Below are 18,925 nucleotides of genomic sequence, written 5' to 3' on the forward strand. Positions count from 1 at the left end.
CGATCACAGCATTTCATTCTCATTCCTCTAAAAAATCAGCCTGGCTTCAAAATAGCGTGAATGTCCTTTTCAAGGGACTGTTTGACTCCATTAAAATTTCTTTTATGATTTAGGCTTGTGAATAGTTTGCCAGAGGGCATATAAATCATATTGCTTAACCCTTTCCTCCACTATTGGAAGAGAGCACATTTTACACATTCTTCTAATGCTGGAATAGCATATGGTTCTGTAGAATAGATTACTTCTAGCAAATTTTTCTTAATTTTTTGAAACATCCCAAAACTATACACTGAGTTTATTTAGTTTACAAAAAGAAAATCATTTATACCTCATAAGTTTTATGAGGTAAATTATATGGATATAGAAATATATTTGGATTTAAGAATTAGCTCCTACAAGATTGAAACCACTTCAGATACTTGAACTATTAAAGCATGAATACCTGCATTCCTTTTATCAAAGAAGTATGGCTTGCAACAGTCTTACTGCCTGGACAGAGCTATATAATCTGTCTATCCATGATGTCATTGCCAGAAGCCAAATAGTAAGTTTTTTTTTTTTTTTTTAAATGGAAGGAATTTTTTAGGTTGCTGGTTTACATGATGGGAATGCATTTGGAAATGCTTCCTGTTCCAGTCACCAGCCCCAGGCTGCCCATATGTTTTGGATTCAGAAATGACAGCTGAAATCATTTAGGCAGAATTATGGGACGTCTAAGACACGTACAGGTTTATTATGACCGAAAAGAAGAAAGAGAATACATGATATGACTAAAAAGAAATGGCTAATTTAATTAGGCTTAAACTATTGCACTATGATTGCTATGAAAGGACTTTTATTTATAAAATAATATGCACGATAACTACTTTTACCTTCTTTAGGGAATATGTGTGTGGTATACTGGTAGAATTTTAAACATTTCCTAAATGGCTTAAAACCAGGTAAAAATAAAACAAAACATAAATAGGCATTGTAATATGTCAAATCAGTCTATACAGGAACAGTGGAATACTTGAGAATAACATATCTGATTGTTTGATGATGAAATAGTTTGAAGACCATGTTGTCTCTATCATCATACCATGTCTTATGATGTAACTTGAGGCATAATAATCTAGTTGTAATTATAATCTTGTCTTCAGAGTAGAGAGACAGCGCTTTCATACTGGTTCATGTGAATGGCTTGTTTTTGTTGTTAAAGATGATATGGAATTTTAATATAGCATTAAACCTGAATAACATTTGATAAAATGCTTGCAATGTTTTGTTTTTTAATCACTGTTTTAAAAATGGACCCCTCTAGGCCAGGCATGATGGCTCAAGCCTGTCATCCTAGTGCTTTGGGAGGCCAAGGTGGAAGGATCGCCTGAGGCCAGGAGTTCAAGACCAGCCTGGACAACATAGTGAGAGCCTGTCTCTGTAAAAAATAAGAAAATTAGTCAGATGTAGTGGCACATGCCTGTAGTCCTAGCTACTTGGGAAGCTAAAGAGGGAAGATCCCTTGAGTCTAGGACCGTGAAGTTATGGTGAGCTATGATCACACCACTGCACTCCAGTGTGGGTGACAGAGAGAGACCCTGTCTCAATAGATAGGTAAGTAGGTAGGTAGGTAGATAGAGCCCCTTTGATATATAATGTATAGTGGGTACAAACTTCCTCTGTTAAACACCCTGAATGCCTGTGATTTCATTTTAAAGGATAAGTTGGTTAAAGTTTCCTTTTCCTTTTATCTCATTAATGAATGATTCTCATGTGGTGGAACTCACATTATAATTTTATTAATTATAATTTGGAAGTGAAGTAGATAAGTACTCTAAAGCATAACAGGGAAAATGCAATTTCAAAGTCAGTCTAATCTTGTGGATTGCATGTAAGACCAGTTTGAACCTAACTGCTCAGTAATATGATGTTTTAATTCTTACAGCAATGTAGGCTGAATAAAATAGAGATTATACCTAGAGGAAAATGGCATTGATTGCTATAGAAGAAAGGAGGGTTCAACTTCTGTAATTTTCTTCAGTTGCCTCTAGCAGTAACAATTTCCCAATAAATTACATGACTGTAATAAGGTACAAGTGAAATAGTTTAAAAACTATTAATGAAAGGATAGTGAGTTATTTCAAAGTTCAGAACCACCTTTAAGTGTGGTTGTAGTGAAATGTGTGTGGTTTGTGCACTGTATCTCAGACATGGGACACTGGTAATGAAGATGACATTAGCCAGTGGGAAAATAAGTATCAAGGCATCCACCCTTGCTTCCTTGGCCACACTAATAATTACTGTCATTGCCATAAATTTTTAGACCACATGGGGTACCACAGAAGAGTAGAAATTATTGCCCTTTTTTTTCAGAAAATTGTGAATTTCTGATATTTCCTCTTACCATTGAAAGAGTGGCTTAAAGGTTTTCATAATGGGTTCATTCACCTGGAAGAGGTTGGAGTGTCTATCATCAGATGGTATGTGGACCCCAGGGAGCTTCTTAAACAAGCAGAGATCAATCAGGGAATTTTTATGCTTCCATTTTGCACTGTATTGACTAGTTTGTAACATATCCCATTTTTAAAGCAATGTGTTCACTTAAAGTTTTCATCAATTTCAAAAGAAAATATAATTGAAATTTGGTGTTTACACATAAACTATGCCTACCTATTTAAGATTAAATTCAGAACTATTTTTTGTAGTCTTTCCATATCCTTATGCCAGTGAAACTATTTTCATTTGCGTGTATGTTATCAAATCTATACAAAGCTTGAGTATATTGACTGTCCTCTCACTGTCAAACAGAAAATTAAATGAAACAGAAGTTTAAGGATATAGAGTCTGTGTTTAATGTAACTTTCAAGAGAGGATTTCTGTTGGTCATCTCCATGGAATGGCTTCCTTATTTTTAGCCTAGATACAAAAACTAGGGCTATGCTATTTTCAATGTCACATTTTGGCAGTGCTCCTGAAGAACATCGAAATTAGCTTACAAATATTGTGTACACCAGGCTTGACATTATAGGAGAATGGAAACAAATGCATGTGTTCAGGAAGGGGCTTTATTTGGATTTTTGCTTGAAGGGAAAAGTCTAGTTTGAAAGCCAATGCTAATGCAAAAGCAGAATTTCTCTGAGGAACTTGGTATCTCATGAATAGGAGGTCTGATGATTTGAAGAGTCAACAATTGGAAAACCTCACTTTATGAATAATAAGTTAGGTAAAAAGAAACATAAGCACTTACTGAAAGAGGAAGTCTATTAACAATTCTCCTATACTTGTTTCTGCCCTGGAAATGGTAAAATTTCATGTCCAAGAGGTCATCTGAGTTTCAAATAGCTTTCTTACCAGTGGCTTTACATGGAGGGATATTGCTTCTTTCCGTTGACCCAAGATCAGATTCAAAACAGGGTAAGGGATGGAGAGAGGAAAATATGCAAAGGTGAGTGTTGTTTTCTAGCTTGTTTTTTACCTTTTCTTTGATCTGGCCTCTCTGTCCTCCTCTTTTAAGAAGGGCAGTTCTCCCCTCACACCTGTTTTAAAATGGTCATTATATACATAATTAATCTTTCTAGTTTACTTCGGTGTCTTTCCTTTTGAGCCTCATGGCTGTTGTTGCAGCACATGACTAAGATGAGTCAGTATAGTTCTCGGATCTGCGTATGACTGCAATTAACTGAGACTCAACTGTGAAAATGCCTACAAGTAAAATGTCTTTTCAATTTTCTGTCGTCTTTCCATGTTCTGTCTTTTTACAAGGGGATATTTTTCTCTTGCTTTTTAAATTGATCCAGCCACAGAGAAATCAAATCAATATGAGAAACCTACACTCTAAACCTCATAAACGCTTTTACAGAAAACATTTCACCTCCAGAGGGTTATGATTTCAGATACCCTCCTTGGGTTCTTTCCCCTGGAGTTAGTCCTCCACCTATGTAAATAGCCAGATAAATGCTACCTGATGGGTATTCCACAGCAGGGAAAGAGGATGCTGACTTTTTTTTTTTTTTTTTATGGTCTTGCTCTGTCACCCAGGCTGGAGTGCAGTGGCACGATCTCAGCTCACTGTAGCCTCCGCCTTTTGGGTTCAAGCAGTTCTCCTGCCTCAGCCGGCCAATTAGCTGGGACTACAGACATGCATCACCACACCTGGCTAATTTTTTGTATTTTTAGTAGACATGGGTTTTCACTGTGTTAGCCGGGATGGTCTCTATCTCCTGAGCTTGTGATCTGCCCACCTCAGCCTCCCAGAGGGTACTAATTTTGAAAGGAATATATGCTCGTGTGGGGCTTGAGCCTTCAGAGCCTCTTTCTGCACTCATTCTGTCTTCTGCTTGGTTTCTAAGTCTAGCCACACTTGGTAGCTTCCTTTTAAACCACCCACTTCATGGAAGCCATTCAGTGTACCTTGTCAGGCAGAAGTATATCTGGTAGCATTATCCTAAGGCATAGTAATGGTGATGCGGTAAAGGGGAAAGTGTGGGAAGAAGTGAGGCATAATATAGTGAGGGAAAGACGAGATGTTAGCCCATAGCCATGGTAGAGATTGGAGAGAAGCGATCTTTTTGATATGTGTAGTCACCAGTGGTCTACTCTATAGGTGGTCCTCTTGGTATTAGAATAAGAAATAGCCAGAGATCAAGCCAGATGCATCTGAGCTTATTAGTATGTCATCATAGGAGAGTGATCTGTTGGTCATATGCCATAGTGGTGGGTGTTCTGTTCAGAACTTTTGTACCCAGAAGTGCCTTTTGACATCATTCTTAAGTGTAGTTCTGTGTTTCTGGATAAGCGCAAATCATAAGGGTCACATAATCCAATGAGTAAAACTAAGGAAAGAATGCATAAAGGAAAAAAAGATATGTACAATATAATGAAATTTGTAATTCAGGCACATGTAATGCAGTCCCTGGCACAGTACTATGTATTTAAAAAGAGAGAGGGGAAACAAACTGTTTTTAGTTTAGGTGAAATAGACGTTTGTGAAACATCAATTTTAAGGTGCAAAATGTGACGTTGTACTACCTCTTGTTCCCTCTTCCATATGAGATTCTCCATATTCTTGCCTCTAATCACTCAGAGCACTCTGAGGTTAGTGATATGATGCTGAATGTAGTTTCAGTGATTGTGTATAGAGAGTGGTGGCATGGGAATGGGAATGTTTGGGCATGCACATAGGAAGAACACATATGTAAAGATCAAATGCAACTCCTAGAAGTTCCGGGGGAACTTTTGACTGTATGTATCATTCCTGTTTTTATTGCAATCCCTTCCAACAATTCTTCCCTACTTCCCTACCTCTAAACACACTACAGAAAATCACCGTCATCATCATCATCATGAATCATCATCAACTATAGTATCCACAATGTGCTGGGCAATGTTCTGAAACTGTTATGGATATTTGCCAGTTAATTTTCACAGTGACCATATGAGGTTAATATGAAAATTGAACTAGGATTATCCTCATTACAGAGGTTATGTAACCTGCTCAACGTTATGTAATACTGATTTATAGAGATTATGTAACTTGCTGAAGGTTATGCAGCTAAGGATATATGTGATATGTGCACATACACATACCACATTTCCATGCCCTACATCTAAAAAAAAAAACTTAAATTTTAAAGGTTTGGAAAAGTCTTTAAGTTTTCCCAGATCTCATTTCTGGAGATGATCTTTTTCCTGCAATTCTTGATGCTAATGTCATTGGACTTGGAGGATCAGGATTTTTTTTTCTCCAGTCCTAGTGTATTTCCATAGTTTTGTTGTTTCATTTTTTAACAAGAAGCTTGAATACTTTATTCTTAGAAAGGTTTAAGATAATTCACAAACATATAATATACACAGCATGTTAGCTCTGTGAGTGTAGAGTTCGTCTTATTTATGCAAAGTTGGCATTCTATAAATACATGCCATATATATAACACCATAAATGTTCTTTTGTACCTACCACTATTTCACTTCTTTAATTTGTTAATTTTAGAGGATCATATTAACATATGTTTTTATATTGAACTATTTCTCATTTCTAAGATTAGCCTTGTTTGGTCTTGATGTGTTAGTTTTTTAATGCCATATTGAATTTTAGCACCTACTGTTATTATTTTTAGAATATATACATCTGTGACTGTGATCATAGAGAGATTGTTTTAGTTCCCTCCATCCCTTTCTTGTCCTTGCCTGGTTTGACATTGTGTTTTAAAGGAGTAGGAAGCATTCTTATCTTTTTCTGTACTCTGGAATAACTCGTATATGTTATTTGAAGATTCAGAACATTTTTAATTAAAACTGTCTGAATTCAGTACCTTTTTAGTTATAGCCTTTCCTATCTCTTACAAATTTTGTAACTTATGTTTTATTTAGAAAAACTTTTTTTTTCTAGATATCAAATGTACTGGTTTAAAGATGTGCATTGCTGTATTTTAAAATCTTCACAATTTTAGTTGTCACGTTTCGTTTCCTTTTCTTTTCTTTTCTTTTCTTTTGAGACAGAGTCTCACTGTCTCCTAGGCTGCAGTGCAGTGGCTTGATCACGGCTCACTGCAACCTCCCTGTCTTGGGTTCAAGCAATTCTCCTGCCTCAGCCTCCCTAGTAGCTGGGATTGTATGCACTCGCCATTGCACTTGGCTAATGTTGTTTTGGATTTTTAGTAGAGATGGGGTTTTGCCATGTTGCTCAGGCTGGTCTTGAACTTCTGACCTCAAGTGATCTGCCTGCCTCAGCCTCCCAAAGTGCTGGAATTACAGACATAAGCCACCACGCCCACCCTCATTTTTCTCATTCTTAATGTTGATTATGTCTTGGCAAACCCCTCACTTAAGAAAAAAAATCAGACTTGCCAAAGGTTGGTTTTATTAGGCTTTTCAAAGAAGTGCATTTTTGTTTAATTGTTCAAACTTATTGTTTTCTAGTTTTTCTATTTAATGTCTGCTATTAACTGCATTGATCCCTTCTCTCTCTCCTTTTTTTCTTGTCTCTTTTGTTTTCTCTAGCTTTACTTTATTGGTTGTTTTATTTATTTTTAGTCATTTTTATGTTAAAATGAATACATTTAAAGATCTAAATTTTCTTGTTGATGCTCTGACCAAATTTAATTGCTTTGGAATGTAGTGTATTTATTTTTCATTTTTTACTGATTTAAGTATTTTTAGGCTTTTTAACTTTTTGTAAATTTTTAGGAAAATAGATTTTTCTATTCATTCCTCCCTTTCTCATTCTCTGTCTTCAGCTGATTTTCTTTCTTCCTTATTTTCCTCCTGCTGCCTTTGAACTTAAAACACCATTTATTGGAGGAAACCTTATTTATATACTACTAAAAAAATTCACTGAATTAAGCTATGATTAAATGCTTTCTTATTCAGAATTTTTATTTTATGCTTATTGAAAGAGCTGTAGAAGTTTTAATTCTGGTACTTAAAAAAAAAATCTTACCTGAAAATTTCAATTAATGGTTTCCAGATAACAATTAGGGCTCATCCTTCACTATTTCTTCTTCAGATGGTCCTTAAGTTGTTGGTTGGTGACTCATGCTGTTGAGTAAACTCTGCAAATTGAAAGCAAATAAAAAGTTTGCTCAGACACAGGCAATAAGAACTATATTGCATTCATTGCCTGGGTAATCATAAATGAATGCTATTGTTCCAATATTGAAGATGAAAAGAATTATATGTTTTAGAGTTGATGAAATATAATATACTCTGATGTTAACTTTATTCAGTTTTGAGGAAAGGATGTAGTATGATTTCAGCTTTCTGGACATTTTTGAGATTTTCTCTTTTTCTCTAGGCCATTTGTGTTTAAAAAGCATGTGTAGCCTGAGTTTATTGGGCATGCTATTTAATTGTGTTATATCCTTTATAGCTTTACTTTTTTGGCCAATTCCATTTGTTAATTTTTGAAAGGAGTAAGCAAAACTCTTCAAGATTTTGTCAAATTTTCCGTTTCTTCTTTCATGTTTGTCAGTTTTTGCTTTTAATAATGTATCCTGTTGTTAGGTATGCAAATATTGAATACATGTTTCTTGAATTCTGTTAAACGTGATTTTACATTGATATATCTGATTCCTTTTTATTGATATTTACAATTATAAGTAACAAAATATCAAAAGTATAAATAAACTTTTATTTTCAGAGTTTCTGGATTTTTGGTATTTATTGTTCTTAGTTTGTATTTGGGAAGCAGTATGAATTTGATTTTCTTTGTTTTAAAAGCTGAGATTTTACATTTTTAATAAGCATTTCAACTCATCATGTATATGTGATTATTATCTATTATAAGTAGAAAGTACTTATCATATACTGGCTTCAAAAACAAATGTTCTCACATTCTTTATTTGTCCTTCTCTGAGGATGGTGTTATCCTTATTTAAGGATGGGGAAGTTAACAATATGAAGTTACAAAATGGCAGTTTGGGGTCCAGAGTCATTCCTCATTTCACTAAATGCATGAAATAAAACTTTTATATAGTTACTCAGGGAAAACTCCATTGAACCTATTTTAATCATGTTTTAGGTTTGTTTTTAGTGTGCTATCCTATATGTAACAGTATTCCCATCTGTACTTAGTTTCTTTTTCTCTTTGTCTGACATTTTGCCTGGACCAGAGTGAGAATAATTTCCAAATTAATCATAGTTTCTACCCTCATGGAGTTTGACTTTGATTTAGAAGCTAAATCAAAGCTTGGGTGTTGCCCAAGATAAAGGCAATTTCATCTCAGAACATATCTAAGAGCATTTTCTCTGACCCATTTTCTTTGCCTTTGCCCTTCAATTGGCTAACTTCTTTCATTCTCTACTCATGTCTTACTTAGAAGTAACTTCTTCCAGAGACCTTTCTGAAATCTCTAGACCTCATTAGGTTTCCCCTGCTGTGCCCTTGAATATCATCCAGTACTATTCTTAAAATAATACACAGCTGACTTTACTGTAATCAGTGGCATGTCTGTTTTTTCTCCATTTGCATCTGTTTCATTTACTCCTATGTTCTTAGTGACTAGTGTTGTGCCTGGAACATACGGGCTCAAAAAGTACATGATGAATGATGAAGGCTAATTTCTGCTTTGTATCCTCAGCAATTATCACCTGGCATGCAATAAAAGCTTGATAACAGAATCTGAACTGTTGTTATAAATGACTACAGCAAGGCTCTTGAATGTATTGTAAAACTTATACTTCCTCAGTAATTCAAGCCTGATAGTGGGGCACAAATGCTCATATTCATTGGCTTTTACAGAAGGATTAAATGTTTCAGTCTTATAAATCTTATAGTACACTCCAATAAAAGAAGAAAAATGTGAATAGTAACTACATGCTTTTAAAAAATTTTATCTAGTTTATAATATAAGCAGAAAAAGCATTAAGAAGAATATATATATTTGTGGACAAATCAAGCTTTGCATATTTAAAAGAATAACAGCATGAGATGTTGAATATTCTTTTAAACTTATATCTGGATATATTTATCTTAATTTTTAGTTTTGAAGATGTTTCTGTTAAGTTATGAAGCATATTTGCTGAAATATATTCAGGAGTTGTAAAAACCTGAAAATTATTTTTTCTGAATATTGACATAAAGATAAATCCAGTGATTAATTTTACTAGCAGAATGTATTTGTTGTATTTTCATCTCATGTAAAATAAATATTTTTTATTTGCATTTGGAAAATATGGGATAATTGATGTTATAATTGCATTGGTTAATTATGTGTGGTTTTCTAAGTTAAGGCATAAGGATATATTCAATGAAGAGGAAATGAGACACTTAATAAATTATGGACATGTATTCTTTTTAATACATAGAAATGTTTAACATAAAACAGAGCCGAGAGGGAAAAATAATCATTCAATTGTGGTTAAAATTAGGGGGTGGGGAGGCATGCCACTACATAACACTGAAAAATCCACCCACTTGTCTTTTATTTGCTCTGTTCAGAAGGTAATGGTGACATTGAAGTAGGAAGATACTGATTTATCATGTTATAGCCAGAGGGTTATTAATACATTTTTCCTTTTCTCTTCTAGCACACTGATTTATGTCAGTACATGGACAAGCACCCTGGGGGGCTGCATCCAGATAATGTGAAGGTAGGAAAAGATCTTTTTGAGACAAGGGTTAACATTCTTGATGTGTATTTTTTGAACTGAAGTCTAGCATCTCTACCATAACATATTTAAATTTTTAAAACTTTTTGTGTAAAGAGAAGTGATATTGAGGTGAACCATAGTCATTGCTTCAGTTGAGTTATTGGAAGCCATGTTTTAACATTAAATATTTTTACTGGGGTATTAATATTTAGATCTTCTCTTATATTTTCTTACTGGAGAAACATTCGCTAATAATGAGTGAAAACCATTGGAATCCTTCTTTTTAACACTTCATAGTAGAGGGGAGTCTCAGTTCTAGCTTGGAACCCATACTGATGTACCAGTTGTTTTCAACATAAGGCATCATTATGATCCAAAACAATGTTATGGTGGGTTCACAGTGCATGTCTTTTTATTTGTATGTACAGGCATATTCTACTTACTGCTACTGTTTTTCCTTTCTTTTACTAGAAATTTTAGTACCGAGTATCAAAAGAACTACAATTTCCTAAGACTTGACCTCACAATCATCTTGGGAAATTATTCCAAAATTTCAAGTTTCAAACAGGAACTCTTTCTTCATATATGCAATAGAATTAGAAGAGATCAAAGTTATATCTGATACTGCTTAATTATGTTCTTATATTGTGTAATTCAAATGACATTTCATAATCCTGAGAACCCATTGAGTATTACAGATATATTTGAAGTAAAATTATTCATCTCCATTTCTTCCCATTTGTTACGAGAAACCTTAGTAATAAACTGAGAGGTCTTCACTTTATTCCATAGTCGAATCACCTGGGAAACTTTATATGTGTATGTATAAATGTGACAAATTAATAATGAGGGTTTTATGGTGGTCAGTTACACTGTATAATTTTAAAATGTAGGAACTTATAGGAACTCTGTCAAAACATTGTTTGTTAAATAAATAATGGAATCGATATAGAAATTATAGTCTGTTGATTTTTTCATATGTTTTCTTTTTGTTGTGTTTTATTAGATTGCCTTTCCTTGAAGTTTTTTGACTGTTCATTTTTCTTAAAAATCTGTAACCATTAACGTATAGTTTATTAGTAGTTAGATTAGGTTAGAAATTTTAATGGATGAAAATACCTGTTTTATTAATCTTGTCCATGTTCAGTTCCAACTCTAAATATTAGTATTATAACATGAACATAATTTTTTAACATTAAAGTCTCAAATTCTCTCATTTATACTTTCGCATGTTCTCTTCTTAGGGTTTATTGACTTTGAAATCAGTAGTACAATACATCTTCATTCTTGTTTCCCACTCTATCCCTGAGAATGTGTCGATCACCCAGCTAGTGAGACCATTGGCCCTGGAGAGCTCAGAAGTTCACCAGCCCCAGTGGAAATGAGCAAATCCTCTGAGCTAACTTTGATTTCCTGACTTTCACATTCAGTGATTCAATTGAGATTAAAGAACTGATTGAATCTTTCCCACAGTCATGACATCACTGGGCTTTTATTATTCCTGTCTAGTTTCTCACCAATCATCTGTGTGTCATTAGTTATCAGCAACTGTTGGTGGAAAATTTTGTTCATGAAAAAAAGAAAACCTCTTTCCACAAAGCATCGCTGTGTTCTCTGTCCACAGGCTAGTGACTGATGAATTTTGTCCCATTTTTACTGTACATTCTGTTGCTTCCATTACATTTTATTTTCCCTTATCTCCTAATGGTCATGGAGAGATGGGTACTGTTTCTCAGTAACTGGGCTGTACCTCTAGAAACTGTCTCACCAGCTCTTATTCAAGCTTTGTGTGCTTTTCTTTCATCACGCGGTCATTCGTCATACTTCAAATACTTTACTGTTTGCTCCTCATTCCAAGTCCAGGTTGCACTGTGGTGATAAACAAGGTTTAACACTACAGGACTCGGTGCCTCCTAGGACATGGTGAGAGACTTAATGATGAGGGAAATGTGTAGTCAGTGTAGAAATAATGTCACAGGAATTACATGTGATACAGCCAGCCTGGGTATTTATATCAGCAGGAACTTTTCCTACTTGGAAGTTGTTTAACATGGTCACAGATAGATGCCTTACTACATTTTTGTTTTTAAAAGAATGTGATGTGATTTACCTCTTCTTATTTTTTAAAATACCTTAAAAGCAGCAAAATGTATTAATCTATGGGGATTCCTTCCCCCATAACTAGTGAAATCTTTGATTTGTTGATGATCTTCTGAAATGTCCTTGACAGTCTCAGTTCTTGGCATATTTGTGGATACAAGAAACCTCAGTAATAAACTAACAGGTCTTCACTTTATTCCGCAGTAGAGTCTCCTGGCAAGCTTTATATGTATATATGTACACACACACACACACACACATATACATACATACATACATATATTCTTACCTCCCAGAATCAGGATGTCTGCATAGTATAATACTGGGAATTTTAGCCAGAATAATCAGCCAAGAAAAAAAAAATGAAAAAAAAATCCAAATTGGAAAAGAAGAAGTCCTCTGATCATCTCTCCTTGCAGACAAAGTAATCTTATATAGAGAAAAATCTAAAGACTCCACCAAAAAAAGTTACAAAACTGATAAACTAACTCAGTAAAGTTGCAGGATAAAAAGTCGACATATAAAAATTAGTAGTGTTTCTTCCCCAATAATGAACTATATGAAAAAGAGATAAAACAATTTAATTGATAATAGTTACCAAAAATTATATAGGAATCAGTTTAACCAAGGAAGGTGAAAGACCTGTATGAGAAAACTGCAAAACAGTGATCAAAGAAATTGAAGAAACTACAAATGGAAAGACATCTATGACCATGGATCAGAAAAAATAATATTATTAAAATACCATACTACCAAAAGAAATGTACAGATTCAATACAATTCCTATCAAAATACCAATGACATTCTTCATGGCAGTAGATAAACAATCCTAAAATTTATATGGAACCACAAAAGAACCCAAATAGCCAAAACAATACTGCACAAAAAGAACAAAGCTGGAGACTTCATACTATGTGGCTTCAAAATACACTACAAAGCTGTAGTAACCAAAACAAAATGTTATAGGTATAAAAAAGAGACACATGGACAAAGGGAACAGAAAAATGCTCAGAATAGCGAATCCCCAAATTAATCCGCAAACCTATAGTCAACTGATATTTGACAGAGGTGTCAAGGACATACTTTCGGGAAATAACATTCTCTTCAATAACTGGTGCTGGAAAACCTGGAAATCCATGTGCAGAAGAATGAACCAAGACCTCTATTTTTCACCATATACAAAAATCAACTTCAGATGGATTAAAGGCTTAAACATAAGACCCAAAACTGTTAAACTCAGGCAAGAAAACATGGGAGAAACACTTCAGGACTTTGGTCTAGGAAAAGATTCTATGGCTAAGACCTCGAAAGCACAGGCAACAAAAATAAAAATAATAGATAAATGGGACTATATTAAACTCATAGGCTTCTGCAAAGCAAAGGAAACGAGCAAAGATACAACCTGTTGAATGGGAGAAAATATTTGTAAACTCTTCATCTGACAAGGGACTAATATTTAGATTATACAAGGAATTCAGACAGCTCAACAGCAAAAGAAACAAACTCGTTAAAATGTAGGCAAAGGACCTGAAAAAACCTGTCTCAGAAGAAGACATACAAATGGTGCATAGGTAGTAAGACATGCTCAACATCACTAATTATCAGAGAAGTAAAAATCAAAACCATAATGAAATTCCATCTTACCCCAATTAGAATGGCTATCATAAAAAAGACAAAATATAACAAATGTTAGTGAAGATGTGGAGAAAAGGGAAGTCATACACTGTTTGTGGGAATATAAATTAGTGCAGTTATTATGGAGAACCTATGGAGGTTTCTTAAAAAACTATAAATTGAACTACCATATGATCCTGCAGTTCTATTAATGGGTATTTATCCAAAAGAAAGGAAATTTCTGCACCACCATGTTCATTGAAGCACTGTTCACAGTAGCAAATATATAGAATCAATCTAAGTGTCCATCAACAAATTGATAAAGAAAATGCAGTACATGCATACAATGGAAGGTTTTTCAGCCATAAAAATGAATGAAATCCTGTCATTTGCAGCAGTATGGATGGAACTGAAGGTTATTATGCTAAGTGAAATAAGCCCCTCACAGAAAGACAAATAGTATGTATTTATATTCATATATGAGAGCTAAAAAAAGTTGATCTTGTGGAGGTAGAAAGTAGAATGATAGTTACCACAGGCTGGGAAGGATTTGGGGGTGGGGGATGAAGAGAGATTGATTAACGAGTACAGACATACTGTTCGATAGAAGAATATGTTCTAGTGTTGACAGCACAGTAGTCTAACAGTAGTTAACAACAATACATTGCATATTTCAAAATAACTAAAAGATTTGAAATGTTCCCAAGACGAAGAAATTATAAATATTTGAGGTCAGGGATATCCTAAATACCCATCATTATACATTGTATGATTGTATAAAAATACCCTGTGCTCCCCAAAATAGGTACAAATATTATGTATCAATAAAAATTTACTTTAAAAAGTAGCTTTGGGTAGGAAATGTGGGCATTTGCTCAGACTGAAGGATGAGAGGCCAAGGTATCTCCCATGATCTACAGCATCTCCTGACTCCCCTGTATCCCTGCATCGCTTTACTCCCCAGCCTTGGGGACATGTATACTTGCCAGCAATCCTAGCCTCTTGTTCTTCCACAGCCCTGCAGCCTGCTGGCTTCCATTGCTCCTCACTCTGCCAGCAGGGGAGCGGGTGGTGAGCCAGAATAAGGTGGGGGCTGTGTAGGTCACAGAGAGGCAGGAGAGAGCTTGAGAGACAGGGCTTGGCATGGAGAGCCTCAGACAGCAAGAGTTGTGCCTCAAGGGAGAAGATATTAAGAGTATTCCGGGAAGGATCTGATCTTTCCAAGACAACAAACCTGAAGAATCCAAGAAACTCTCCAGTGAAGACCCCAGTTGACAAATGAGTAACTTGGAGGAAGCCAAGTTGCTTTCACTGATTGGATAGGGATAGGTAGAGAAGGAAACTTTAAAAAATTATCATTAATAGTCTCAGAGAGAGAAAAGATAATTCATCCATAAAACAAGAATGTCATATTATTTTTGAGAAGCAGAATTTAGTCAACACAGAGGAACTCTTGGAAATTAAAAATATAACAAATTAAAAACAACAATAAAATCATGGAAGATAAAATTGAAGAAATTTGCCAGAAAATAAACCAAAAAATACAAAGATGAAAAATGGGAAAGAAAGTATCAAAAAATCAGAGGTCTAATATAGGGGATCCCACATCTGAATAACTGAGGAATAAAGAAAGGAGGGAATCATTAAAGTAATATCTGTGAAACCATAATTTTTTCAAATGTATAGGCTTGAGTTTTTAGATTAATGCCTAGAACATTTAAAAAAAAACTGAAAAGAATGTTCATTATTGCAAAATTTCAGAACACTGGGTTCAAAGAAAAATCCGTAAAAAAGGAAACAGGTTTACTCCACGGGATCAAGAATTACAACGGCATCAGATATTCAGCAGTAACACTGAAAGGGGGATGGCAGTGAGACAATAGCTTGAAAATTTGGACACAGAAGTGTTTTAAGCCTAGAATTCTGTGCAAACTGTCAATGAAGTATGAAGGTAAAATTACCATTTTCAGATACACAAGGAGTTGAAAATTTTGTCTGTTACATTCTTTCTCAGGAAGATACTTGAGGATATACTCTACTGTTACTTAAAAGATGGGAAAAGAATTTGGTGTTGAATTAGTAGTGACCACAAAGAAAACTAAACAAAGGGAAACAAACTGACAAACAAAAGAACTAGATTATTACTAACACCAAGAAAAACAAATTTTTATGCAGGAGAAGGAAAGATATTCATAATAAACGTTATAGCTCAGCTGTAAATAACATTTACATGGTAATAATAATTTAAACATTGAATGTTGATATAATTTAAAACAAAACAAAACAAAAAATACCTCTTTAAGTGATAATGCTGTAGCCAAGCGCATTCCAGGACCAGCGTCCTGAATCAATGGTTCATTCCAGCCCCCGACATTTCATAGAAAATAAACATCAGGATGACTGAGATGATGGAGTGTGTTAAAGGGCCTTTTAACTCTTTGTCCAATGTTCTTTTCCCTGAGCTACATGATTAATACATTAAATTACTGTAATTAGCTTGATTATTTGTGACTTTAGAAACACTAAGTCACATAGGTTCATCATCATTTTCATATTGAAGATAATGGTGATACTTTCTCCAAGGGTATGGAAAGTTAAAAAATAGATGTAGCTTGTTAAAGCCTTGTGTTTTGGCATCTGAATTGCAGTGCATGGAAGCAGACAACCCTTATTACGATGTTTGTTTCTATAAGAGGCCACTCATCTAATTATGCATTGGGATTTCCTCACTGTTTGCTTGGAGACAAGGGTCTTCTCCAGAGTTGCTTTAGGATCTGAACTGCGGGTGAAATTATTCTCAAAAAATTCTGACTATGACATAGTGACAGATGTCTCATGGGTATTTCTGTTTGGTATATAAACATATTTTTTCATGTGGTGATATTTATTGTCACTTAAATCTATGAATATAAAAATGAAGAACATAAATATAATATTTACTAAGTTAACAGCTGTTTATAATGCTGTGCTAGATATTAATTTTTTTTAAAAGTTGATCTTCCCATCATCTTAGATTGTTAGGGAAAAAAAAACAAAAAGCCTCAGCTGAACTAAAATAAGACATTGTAATAGTTCTTTATAAATTTATGGAGATAGGAAAACCAGGAGAGATAAGCTATTATCTTTAAAAGAGCATGTCCTTTCAGTAACACAGAAGCTCTATGTTTGCTAAACACTTCACAGATTATTAAATGTTCAGAATGTGATAAATACTTGATTTTTATTATGGTGAACAACAGGAAAACAAAGTGATCAAATCATGTTGCTTCTAAAGTTAGCAATTTCGACTTTTAGTTTCATCATTCTTCAGCATGACAGTATATATAACATTTTAAACATTTATCTAGGATTCTAAAAATATACATATTTTTCTTTGTTTATATTTTATATGTAATTGTATATTGTAAAAATGTGGATATTCTGCATTTAAGAATTGTGGAGATTGTTCCTTAGTGAGACTTGGGTAGAATTTCAGGCATTACAATGGTAATGTATCCTGGAAGAATGAAGGGGAGAAAAAAGAACAACTGGAACTACACATAGCTCCTGATTTCATAGTAAAGCAAGATAAGATAATTTTGTACTAATTCCCAGCAAAACATTTGTGAAAGTTTTATTTTTCTTGATGTCTATTTCTTGTAAGCACTGGAATAAACTCATTTTTAAAAGCCAGTGTTAACTAAATTTCTAGACTCACTTTGCTACTTTAATTGCCTATAAAAGTTGTCTGTTATCAATATGGCATTATGAAATAAATATTCACTAATAATCAGTGGTTTATTTCTAAGCATAGTATCAATTTTTGACAAATGGGTAATTTTAGCAATTAATTAGTGGACGATTTAAAACCTGGATCAAAAGCCTGAGGACATTAGCCTTGTTATAAATACTTATGATGATTAAAGGCATTGCTACCAGTTTGTAGATGGTGATAACTGGTATGTGGGAAACTGGTTAGAGTATTTTTGGAAAGGTAGTTAAATTCCCCACCCCCTTTAAAGACCATTCACTATGAGTTATATTGGATTTGAGCTATCATAGTTGAATATAGAACTTGTATTAATTCTTGATTTTATAATTCTCAGTGGTTTACAGATTGACCATTGCATTTTCACAAATGACTATAATGGTCTAAATTTCATCCTTTATTCAGTTTTTCATTTGTTCTTTAAAAATTGATAAGCATGAGAGACTGAAAATTAAGATTCATGAAAAAAAGATTAATTGATGCTTTCTCCAGCTGATACCCAGAAATGTAGATGTTTGAATCTTATTACCATGATGAGATTGAATCTTCCTGTGTTTTTATGTAATGTACTTCCATTTCTGTTATCATAATGACTTTTCTAGAAGATTCCCTGCAAAAACACATTTGCCCCTTTTTTTATGAACAATTGAAAATGACCAAAGTAATTTTGAACTTCCTGACTTATTCTCTGAAGTATCTGAAATCCTATTGGCATAAAGCTGATTCTTATTTTTCATTTCAATAGATATATTAATGAAAAGGATAGGAGATTTATTATGGTTGAAAACTTGCTATTTTTCTTTAATAGACCAGAGAATAAGCAGGTGTATAAAAGACAGAATAATGCTATGCCAAATTAAGATTGTCTTATACAGATGGCACTGAGAATTGATTTCTAAATGAGACTTTCTAATGTTCAGATAGAAAACCAAGTGACACCTGATTTTCTCAGTATTCTTCATTAGATCTTCTCATTTAGCGCCTAATAATTTCCTACTACACATGACTGTGAATATTATAGAGCCTTTCCTCATTCTGTATTTTAAGAAATATGATTATTTCATGAGGCCATTAAAGAATGTTTTAAAAATTTGACACTAAGTCTCCGTGTCCAGGCCTTTTTTTTTTTTTTTTTTTTTGGATGTTTTCATCTTATTTTTATAATAATCTTCCATATCTAGAAAGTGGAGGACTAACGATAAAAGAAAATGAAATTCCACATGTCAGCTCATATTGTTTTGGACATTCAGAGGGGATCTGAGTAGTGAATTTTCTGGTTAAGATGTGGGGCGTACATTTAGTTGTTTAGAACATGTCTTTTGCATCCTCGGGATCATCTGCTGATTTGCTTGTAACAATTTGGATACAGCAAAGGAATTAAGGCCAGCTAATTAA

The 18,925-nt window shown here is 34.0% G+C and overlaps 1 protein-coding gene across 8 annotated transcripts in view; it reads left to right on the forward strand.

Annotated features, from left to right (window-relative positions):
- CDK14 (cyclin dependent kinase 14) overlaps positions 1-18,925 on the forward strand; it is a 798,330-nt gene that overhangs the window by 472,808 nt on the left and 306,597 nt on the right. For all 8 annotated transcript variants that reach the window (XM_050782870.1, XM_050782869.1, XM_050782873.1 and 5 more), the window contains one exon: positions 10,006-10,068. In XM_050782870.1, the coding sequence (XP_050638827.1) occupies positions 10,006-10,068 (63 nt within the window). The remainder of the gene's footprint in view (positions 1-10,005; positions 10,069-18,925) is intronic.

This window comes from Macaca thibetana, chromosome 3, assembly GCF_024542745.1.
Source record: "Macaca thibetana thibetana isolate TM-01 chromosome 3, ASM2454274v1, whole genome shotgun sequence".
Taxonomy (NCBI): domain Eukaryota; kingdom Metazoa; phylum Chordata; class Mammalia; order Primates; family Cercopithecidae; genus Macaca; species Macaca thibetana.